We start from the raw sequence: 10676 nt of genomic DNA on the forward strand, positions 1-10676 counted from the left end.
TTCATGAGGCGTCGTGGGCCTAACTTAATGAAACATCGGTAAATGAGGGTGCCCACTTGATAACCCCAATGACATGCCGCATACTATATACTGCTGTTGGATGGGCCATTTGTATTGCGTTTGTGACCATTTGTTGGCGGATTTGTGGGTAGTGTGCTTTTTAAAGTTAAACTTGAGCAGGGGCTTCTGAATGTGTTTTTACCTTAGATTTTAGCACAATAGATTTTAACATCTAATCCTATGTATTAATGTAATTTTCTCATCAATCTACACACAATGCTCCAACACTCTAAATTTCTAAAAAATAAAAGACAAATATTCAATTTATTCAGACCCTTTGCTATGACGCTAACAATTGAGCTCTGGTGCATCCTACTTCTATCAATGGTCCTTGAGATGCACTTGATTGGAGTCTACCTGTGCCTAAATAAATTCACGGGACATTATTAGGAGAGGCACACATCTATTTATATAATGTCTCACATTTGATGGTGTACGTCAGAGTTAGGTAGTTAAGGTAATTAAGGTACCTTTTAACAAAACAAATACATAAAGGCACATAAGACAGATGTAATTTGATTTAATTTATTCAATTGACAAGATATTTTCCATCAGAGCTGAACTCGGATTGAGATACAGAGGTTTGATTTAGTAGCTGGCCATGGTCTGGGTGAGCCAGTCATTGAAGATGCAGACCTGTAAAAAGAAAGGTGATCACAAGATGGACTCCTCAGATAAATGAAGTTCATTTGATATGTGGGAATGACCAAAGATAATTGATCATTGATAAAACAGAGCAGAGGAGAAGAATGGAAATCCTGAGTGTGATATCTATGATATGGTTTTGTGACCGTAGGCTTGTGTCAGTAGTGCTTGAGTGGTGCCACGAAATACAAGACATTAAATAACATTAGAATTTAATAAGAAATCCCTACTCACATGCTATTCTATAAGCTTTACTGCATACACAAAATATGTTCTAACATTAGCAATCTGTAAATGACAGTTGTTATTTTGTAAATTATATGCACTGAATCTCACCTTGGCGTAGACACCAGGGTTTCCGGGCTCAGCACAGCCGTAGCCCCAGGACACAACACCCTGCAGCTTACCGTTGCACACCACGGGGCCACCAGAGTCACCCTGAGATGGACACACACAGAGAGAGAGAGGATGGTTATTCTTTTATACACACTATTCAAAACACGTTTAATGCCTGCTAAGTGTCAAAGAGCCTGACAGAGAGCAGCTCTGTTACTGAAGGTGTGCAACAGGTATGTACGAAAATTAATATACATTTGCAATGCGCTTGAAATGGTGAAAATGTGAATGAATGTGTCCTACCTGGCAAGAGTCCTTGCCTCCCTCCAGGTATCCAGCGCAGAACATGGCGTTGGTGATCTGGCCGGGGTAGGAGTTCTTGCAGTCGCGGTCAGAGATGATGGGGAGGTCCAGGCACTGGAGTCTGTCACCGCTCACTGCATGAAGTAATGAATGGGGTGCATGTTGGGAAGACATTGGAATCAGGAAGTCAGGAATAATAAACACAGATGATGAGGAGGCTGAAGCTGGTTAGTGTCAGTGACTTAAGAGGTGCAATAGGAGAATGCTTGTATTGAAGGGGATCAAATGCAAGTAGTCATAGCAAAAATAAGTTAATGGAAGTGTACTGTTGGTCTTATTTTGAACTAAGTACATATAGCTTACTTTTTGTGTACTGCCCAGAGATACACTAAATTCATTTCTTTTTGGCTTAAACTGATAAGTATACATAAAGGTGTAAGTATATCTAGCCTATACTTGGTACTTATACTTAATATACTTTTACTGATGGAAAAGCTGCATGACAAATTCTCATTTAATTTCATTCACTTTACTTTAAGTGTCATGAACTAAAAAATGTGTTAGAAGTATATAACTAGTATCTTCACTAGTACTATTACAAACTGAGAAGTATTAAAATACACAAACAAAGAAGTATTAAAATAGTCCATTTAAGTATACCACAAGCACATTTATACGAATAAACTTACAACATAAAGTACACTTGGGAATTATCCTTCAACTGCAACAAGAACTTTAAGTATACCTTTTTTGGTAAGGGTGATTATTTGTCATTTGACACAATTGATGATGACTAGGTCTAGATGAGGAAGGCTTCATGGTGGCATACTAACCGGAGCTCATGGTGTTGCCCCAGCCGGACACGGTGCACATGGTGCCAGCGGCAGCACAGCTGGTGGGCAGAGCCACGGGCTGCACATACTGGTTCAGGGTGGCGGGCGTGCTCAGCTTGATCAGCATGATGTCGTTGTCGATGTTGTAAGAGCTGTAGTTGGGGTGGCGGATGACGCGGGAGGAGCTGATGAACTGCTCAGTGCCCTCACGGTAAGTGATGTCATGCTCGCCCATGCGAACCTCCACACGGCTGAGAGAGAGAGACAGAGAGTGTGACAGAAATAATCAGTTCACTAATTCATGTACGAAGATCAGTTGAATTAAAAGACGGTCATATTCAAATTCTATATATATATATATATATATTCAAGACTCATCCAGAGTACAAAAAGTAATCTCACGATTTGTAGCAGTGAGCAGCAGACACAACCCAGTTCTTGTTGACCAGGGAACCACCGCAGAAGTGGTAACCGGAGTTCAGAGACACCTGCCAGGGCTGGGAGTAGGCCTTGCACTCATAACCTCCAACAATCTTATCCTCCTCTGCAACTGCACACAAGAAATCATGTACCATAGTCAAACAATACATGGTATATAGGAAGCCTCACAGGTATACAGTAGGTGAGACCAATAATAGTGGTAGCAACTGCACACAAGGCCAAAATAACATGTTGCAGAGATACAACAGTGTTTCAGAAATAACAGAATGAATATCTAGTGGCATCTTTTTAGAGTGGAGCTAAAAACACAGCAGGCAAGAGCAGTGGTTTAGCAGTTGTACTCACAAACAGCTCCAAGGAGCACAAGGAAGACGAGAGACCTCATTATTGCTGATTGATCTTGTCGATTTAAATCTGACCTAAACCCTCCAGTATTTATACAGGCTGGACAAGGCTCAGGTCTACACCCCAGACCATAACTGACCAATTACATCCCAGCCCTGAAGAGCTGGCAATGTTACATGTTACAAGTTATCAATGTAGTGATGGTTGTTGAGATATCTGTCCTATTAATTATTCACTGGACTCAAGGTCACAAAGAAGAAGATAAGAAGTTAAAATGGAAAAGGGTGTTACCCTTTGTGAGAATGTCCAAACACCAAGTGAAATGCACAAATATAATGAAATATAAATTAAAATCTGAGGCCTGAGATTGTGTTAAAGGAGAAATCTGGTGATCAAATCAAAGATCTCCGTTTCTCGAGGTCACTGAGTACTGTCGGTTGCAGCAACTCCGTTTCTCGAGGTCACTGAGTACTGTCGGCTGCAGCAACTCTAAAACTGCTAGCTAAAACTGATTGTTTTCTCTTTTTTTCATAGCGACAGTCCTCCGGGACCTTGAGAAACGGAGATCTAAAAAATCTCTGGAAGTTTGATCGTATGTTTGCGCAATAAAATATATTTTAACAATATTCAGTATGTTATTTGTGTGTTTCATTAAATGGTCAATATGAAAAACGGACCAATAAGCATATTTAATATATGAATGTTTTAAAATGTCGCATGCATATTGTTATTTGCAAGTTGCAAGTGTCTATATCTCATACTGCGTGCAGTGACCTCAAATACTTGAGGTGAAGGTTTTTCCTTCCAAAACATTCCCAGCAGTTGGTGTTTTCTCACCACACTTCTATTTTTAGGCGCTTTTTTGGCAGTATTCAAAATAGTTTCAGGGAAAATGATATGGGAACTCTTGAGTACTGCCAATATTTTAGGTTTTACAAAAGCATGGTTTACCAAAAGTGGTAAATGTTATACATCTATATTTGCAGATATATTTGTAAGCCAAATGAGTCTCTGCACGATCTTCACCTTTTTATCGATCATGGCCATTGAGCAAACGGGAAGGGACTGGATCAGTGCCAGCCTCTTGTGATTTGGGAGCTCCTTCTCCAGGGTGTCGATCGAGAGTTAGAAATCATAATTGCCAAGGTCACAGGAGGACACCAGGAACTTTGGGGATCCACCTTTTTTCAGATTTGTTTGTACAGTCGTCTGTAATTTTGTCGAAAACCTCCTCTTTGTTGAACATCCTTTTCTTCATCTCCGAGCGAATGTTGTTATTGATCTTCGACCGCACAAAATAAAACAGCTTCTTCTTGCTCCTGATCTCTTTGATGATGTCCTTCTTAAATCGCTCGGAGCTGATGATGATTAAGAAGTAGAGGTGTAAAAGGCTGGCTTCAGAAAGTAAAAGTCCTACCATGTATTGATTCTACCTGGGCATTTGACATGGGTGCTTTCACTAATTTAACTCATCTACCTGGCTGAGGAGTTGGCCCAATAAGAATCAGATGGCTTAGTGAATGGTTGGAGTAAATATGTGGCAGGACTTTTACTTTCTGAAGTCGGACTTTTACACATTTGAATGTGACATCCTTGAGATACTGCTTCGACTTAAACTTCGGGTGTTGATTTGGTGATACTGTTATGCTTGATGATGAGGAAGATTGTGATAAAGTCAAAGTCAAAGTCAAAGTCAGCTTTATTGTCAATTTCTTCACATGTTCCAGACATACAAAGAGATCGAAATTACGTTTCTCACTATCCCACGGTGAAGACAAGACATATTTTACCAATTTAAGTCCACAGACAAACATAACATTCAAGTAAACAAAAAAGTAAGTAAATAAGTAAATAAGAGGGCACATATACCTCCAATCGAAATTATTCCAGAAATGGCATCTTCCTCTGTTTGACTCGTGAGAGGTCAAACTTCACAAATCCTCCCCATGAAATGCTGCTCCCCTCATAGGTAACAGTGGTTTGGAAACGCAATGCAAAGAGCAAGAGGCACTTTCTCTTTGAAATGTCATATTTTGTTTTGCCTTACAGGAGTAGAGGAGTATACAGACACTGTAACCTCTTACATCACCAAGTGCATCGATGATGTGACCCACACAAAAGACATCATCACTCGGGCTAACTGGAAGCCATGGCTGACAGGGGATGTCCTCAGGCTGCTGAGGGCCAGGAACAAAGCCTACAGAGCTGGGGATGAAGCTGGCATGAGAACAGCGAGAGCCAACCTGTCCCGTGGCATCAAGGAAGCAAAAAAGGAATACACTCACAAGATAACCACCCACTTCAAAGACAGCAGGAACGCACAAAGCCTATGGCAGGGCATTCAGGCCCTCACGGACTACAAGCCCGCGCCACAGAGCTGTGAGAGCAACATCCCTCTGCTCAACAACCTGAACCGCTTCTTTGCTCGCTTTGAAGCACAAAACAGCACCTGCCCACAGAAGACCCCTCCCCCTCTACATGAGCAGCCCCTGTGCCTCTCTGCCGACAGCGTGAAGAGGACATTTGCTGCTATCAACACCCGTAAGGCAACAGGTCCAGACAACATCCCAGGTCGTGCGCTGAAGGACTGCGCAGGGGAGCTTAAGGATGTCTTCACAGACATCTTTATCACTTCCCTAAGGCAAGCCATCGTCCCATCATGTTTCAAAGCTGCCACCATCATACCTGTGCCGAAGAAAACTGCTCCATCCTGCTTCAATGACTACCGCCCTGTGGCACTGACACCCATCATCATGAAGTGCTTTGAGCGGCTTGTCATGTCACATATCAAATCCATTCTCCCCCCCACCCTGGACCCCTTCCAGTTTGCATACTGAGCCAAGCGGTCTACAGAGGATGCAATCTGCTCTGCCCTCCACCCAGCCCTCACCCACCTGGAAAAAAGAGACTCATATGTGAGATTGCTGTTTATAGACTTCAGTTCTGCATTCAACACCATAATACCACAACAACTCATCTGCAAACTTGACAAACTGGGACTCAGTACCTACCTCTGCAACTGGCTACTGGACTTCCTCTGTCAGAGGCCTCAAGTAGTACGTGTTGGCAACAATACCTCAAGCAGCATCACACTGAGCACAGGGGCCCCCCAAGGCAACTGATTTCTGGTTGAACTTGGTTTTGTCGGTTCACAGAGTGACACATCCATGGCTTACCTATGTGATTTTATTAATTCAATGTCAATTCAGCTTCATGGGGGGGGGGGGGGGGGGGGGGGGGAGGGGGAGGGGGAGGGAATGATGAACCTATCATTAATCTTACATTAATGCTGAGAAGACTAATTGTATTCTAGAAAGTATTTATAGAGCTAGGGACATTAAAGATAATAGTTTGTAAATAACCACTGTATTCTCTGAGTCTGAGTCTCTGAATATAAATACCTAGGCATCTGGCTGGACCAGTAACTTGCATTTAATCTCCATTGTATAACCTTGTAAAGAAACTGCAACAAAAATTGGTTTCTTTACAGAAAACCAACCTCCCTATGTGTAGTAATAAAATTAAATTGTTGAAGCAGTTTTTATTTCAGTGTTAGACTGTGGTGATGTGATCTACAGAAATGTTGCTGCCTCTTCACTCAAGGCCATGAACACACTCCATCACTCACTCAGGATCTGGATCTTGTTGGATGTATTATGGATGAAGGACTAGTGCAGTGGCCTGACAGGAGTGGCTAGAATAATTAGTACAACAACACAATCTAGAGGTCATAATTAGTCACTTACATGGTATAATGTATGTAAGTTTATAGGCTAGAGTCTTCTGCAAAAGCTAGCCATTTTTTAAGCTAGGCATTAGCGAAGCTACCGGATCCCTTTTGTTCTAAGTCTTCCTCATTATTATTTTACGGCTACATCATGTTTCTACAACATGGGCAAACCCCATTCTGGGCCCAGACCATCTTTCAAAATCAGCCTTATTCACTTATCAACACAGAGCTTATTTGATGGTTAAGGTACCTTTCTTCAGCAAAACAAATACCACATAAAAGCAAAGCAGACTGAATGTGTTTTCATTGATTTTATTCAGTTGACAAGATCTTTTCCATCAGAGCTACACTCAGATACAGAGGTCCGATTTAGTAGCTGGCCATGGTCTGGGTGAGCCAGTCGTTGAAGATGCAGACCTGTAGAAAGAAGGGCTGGTTAGCAATAGTGATCACAAGATGGACTTATCCGCTAAATGAAGTTCATTTGATATGAGGGAGTGACCAAAGATAATTGATCATCGATAAAACGGAGCAGAGGAGAGTAGAATGGGAATCCTGAGTCTGATATCAGCTATGATATGGTCAGTAGGCTTGTGTCAGTAGGAGTGGTGTCACAAAATATAAGACATTACATAACATTGGAGTGGAATGTAGAAATGTGTATTACGGTTGATATCGCAAAATGTAGACGCATACAATTAAATTGAAAGAAATCCTACTCGCATGCTATTCCATAAGCAGTGCTGCATATATGACAGTAGTTATTTTGTAAATGATATGCACTGAATCTCACCTTGGCATAGACACCAGGGTTTCCGGGCTCAGCACAGCCGTAGCCCCAGGACACAACACCCTGCAGCTTACCGTTGCACACCACGGGGCCACCAGAGTCACCCTGAGATGGACACACACAGAGAGAGAGAGGATGGTTACTCTTTTATACACCCTATTCAAAACACGTGCAATGCCTGCTAAGTGTCAAAGAGCTTGACAAAAAGCAGCTCTGTTACTGAAGGTGTGAAACAGATATGTACGAAAATAAATATACATTTGCAATGCGTTTGAAATAGTGAGAATGTGAATGAATGTGTCTTACCTGGCAAGAGTCCTTGCCTCCCTCCAGGTATCCAGCGCAGAACATGGCGTCGGTGATCATGCCGGGGTAGGAGTTCTTGCAGTCGCGGTCAGAGATGATGGGGAGGTCCAGGCACTGGAGCCTGTCACCGCTCACTGCATGAAGTAATGAAGGGGGTGCATGTTGGGAAGACATTGGAATCAGGAAGTCAGGAATAATAAACACAGATGATGACTAGGCTGAAGCTGGTTCCTGTCAGTGACTTAAGAGGTGAAATAGGAGAGTGCTTGTATTGAAGGGGATCCGAGGCAAGTGACTATTTGTCACTTTTGACACGATTGATGATGACTAGGCCTAGATGAGGAAGGCTTCATGGTGGCATACTAACCGGAGCTCATGGTGTTGCCCCAGCCGGACACGGTGCACATGGTGCCAGCGGCAGCACAGCTGGTGGGCAGAGCCACGGGCTGCACATACTGGTTCAGGGTGGCGGGCGTGCTCAGCTTGATCAGCATGATGTCGTTGTCGATGTTGTAAGAGCTGTAGTTGGGGTGGCGGATGACGCGGGAGGAGCTGATGAACTGCTCAGTGCCCTCACGGTAAGTGATGTCATGCTCGCCCATGCGAACCTCCACACGGCTGGAGAAGGTGAGAGAGAGTGACAGATCTAAATCATCAATTGATGTGAATACATTGAACCCACTAAACCATATTATTTATTGAAACAGGCATAACTTTTCCAGGACATATATATATATGGGAAAAATTAAAATTACGGTCATATTAAAATTTGTGGTGGTCTCTGAATTTTGAATATTATTGCAACTCATTTTAATGTCACTCAGCAATTGTAGGATGACATCAGAAAAATGTGCAGTGGTCTCTTATTTTTTTCCAGAGCTGTATGCTGTATATATATTCAGGACTCATCTAGAGTACAAAAAGTAATCTCACGATTTGTAGCAGTGAGCAGCAGACACAACCCAGTTCTCGTTGACCAGGGAACCACCACAGAAGTGGTAACCGGAGTTCAGAGACACCTGCCAGGGCTGGGAGTTGGCCTTGCACTCATATCCTCCAACAATCTTATCCTCCTCTGCAACTGCACACAAGAAAACATGTACCATAGTCAAACACTAAATGATATATAGGAAGCCTCACAGGTATACAGTAGGTGAGAGCAATAATTGTGGTAGCAACTGCACACAAGGCCAAAACAACATGTTGCAGAGAAACAACAGTGTTTCAGAAATAACAGAATGAATATCTAGTGGCATCTTTTTAGAGTTGAGCTAACAGCACAGCAGGCAAGAGCAGTGGTTTAGCAGTTGTACTCACAAACAGCTCCGAGGAGCACAAGGAAGACCAGAGACCTCATTATTGCTGATTGATCTTGTCGATGTAAGTCTGACCTAAACCCTCCAGTATTTATACAGGCCGGACAAGGCTCAGGTCTGCACCCCAGACCATGACTGACCAATTACATCCCAGCCCTGAAGAGCTGGCAATGTTACATGTTACAAGTTATCAATGTAGTGAGATATCTGTCCTATTAATTATTCACTAGACTCAAGGTCACAAAGAAGAAGATAAGAGGTTAAAATGGAAATGGATATGTTTCCATACCCTTTGTGAGAATGTCCAAACACCGAGTGAAATGCACAGGTATAATGAAATATGAATTAAAATGTGAGGCCTGAAATGGTCTTAAGATTTATCAAAATATGTTCACTGCTCAAGAATATATATTTTAGCTATATCCAGTATGTTATTTTTGTGTAGTGCTGTGTTGCCAATTCTTTTTTTTTTGCTAGACATATTGTTTTGTTTAATCCTGATAATTCAATTATATATTATCTGAGTTGAAAAACAGCAATCCAGGGCTTTTTTTTCTCAGAAACATTATGCAGCAGCTACAGATCAAATTATTTCCATAAATTATACATAAATCTCAATAAACCAATGTGCTGAATGTGTATGTACAAATGTTTTGATGCCTGTGTACAATGTTTGATAATATATCATGTTGTCAATTATAACAATTAAAAGTGTGTTTAAAGAAGTGTTTAGAGAATTATATAGGCCTATTCCTATATTTATATAGGCCTTTGTATGACTCCTTATTTTTAGTACATAATACAAAGGCAGAGTACAGTATCTGAGAAATATGGGTCAAAGGTCAACTTTGAGCACAAGATTTTTTTATATACACACATTTCTTCGTCAGGGCAACAAGTCACCAGATTTTCATTGCTCTACCTAAAATACATTTCTGTAGACAAAACAAAAAACTCATTTTTCTCAGTTTGACACTCTGGTCAGTTACTCCCTTTTGCCTTTGTAAGTCAGTATGGTTTTGGGAGTTACTGTAAACACAACCCTCTATTTAAAAAAATAAAAATAAAACAGTAAACTTGATTATAGATATGTATCCACATGATAAAGGAAGTCTTTAATATCCCAAAAATGACAATAACTAATTTTCTACCAAAAATGCAGTTACTGCCTTTTGCCTTTGTGGGGCAGCATTGTTGTGGTCAACAATTATCTCTCGTTATTTAGAAAATTGATTTTGAAATTAATATATGCATTCACTACATAGACAAAAGTAATGTGATGCCTTACACCCACAATGACAACCCATTCTTAATCTTTAGGGATTCAAATGGAATTGATCTCCCTTTGCTTTTTTTGCCCATTCATCCAGAAATGCATTTTTAAAGTGAGGCACTGATGTGGAAACAGGAGACTATATCTGTTCTTGTTCATCCCAAAGGTGTTTGATGGTGTAGAAAACCCTGTGTAGAGAGCCAGTCAGGTTCCTCCATGCCAAAATCATTTGAACATGTCTTTATGGATCTTGTTTTGTGCACTGTGGACAGTCCTGCTAGGTGACGGATAGTGGTTT

The 10676-nt window shown here is 41.4% G+C and overlaps 1 protein-coding gene across 1 annotated transcript; it reads right to left on the reverse strand.

The window, feature by feature from the left end:
• Nucleotides 1-599: 599 nt before the first annotated feature.
• LOC121720041 lies at nt 600-9208 on the reverse strand. The gene is made up of 14 exons (XM_042105874.1): nt 9107-9208; nt 8723-8870; nt 8157-8407; nt 7790-7923; nt 7487-7588; nt 7075-7110; nt 6650-6657; nt 4167-4321; nt 2964-3044; nt 2580-2727; nt 2178-2428; nt 1345-1478; nt 1042-1143; nt 600-696 (listed from the first exon to the last, which is right to left on the reverse strand). The coding sequence occupies exons 1-14, from the start codon at nt 9144-9146 to the stop codon at nt 649-651; spliced, it is 1638 nt and encodes a 545-aa protein (XP_041961808.1). The 5' UTR covers nt 9147-9208; the 3' UTR covers nt 600-648.
• Nucleotides 9209-10676: the final 1468 nt, after the last annotated feature.

Source organism: Alosa sapidissima, chromosome 10 (genome assembly GCF_018492685.1).
Source record: "Alosa sapidissima isolate fAloSap1 chromosome 10, fAloSap1.pri, whole genome shotgun sequence".
NCBI classification, from domain to species: Eukaryota; Metazoa; Chordata; class Actinopteri; order Clupeiformes; family Clupeidae; genus Alosa; species Alosa sapidissima.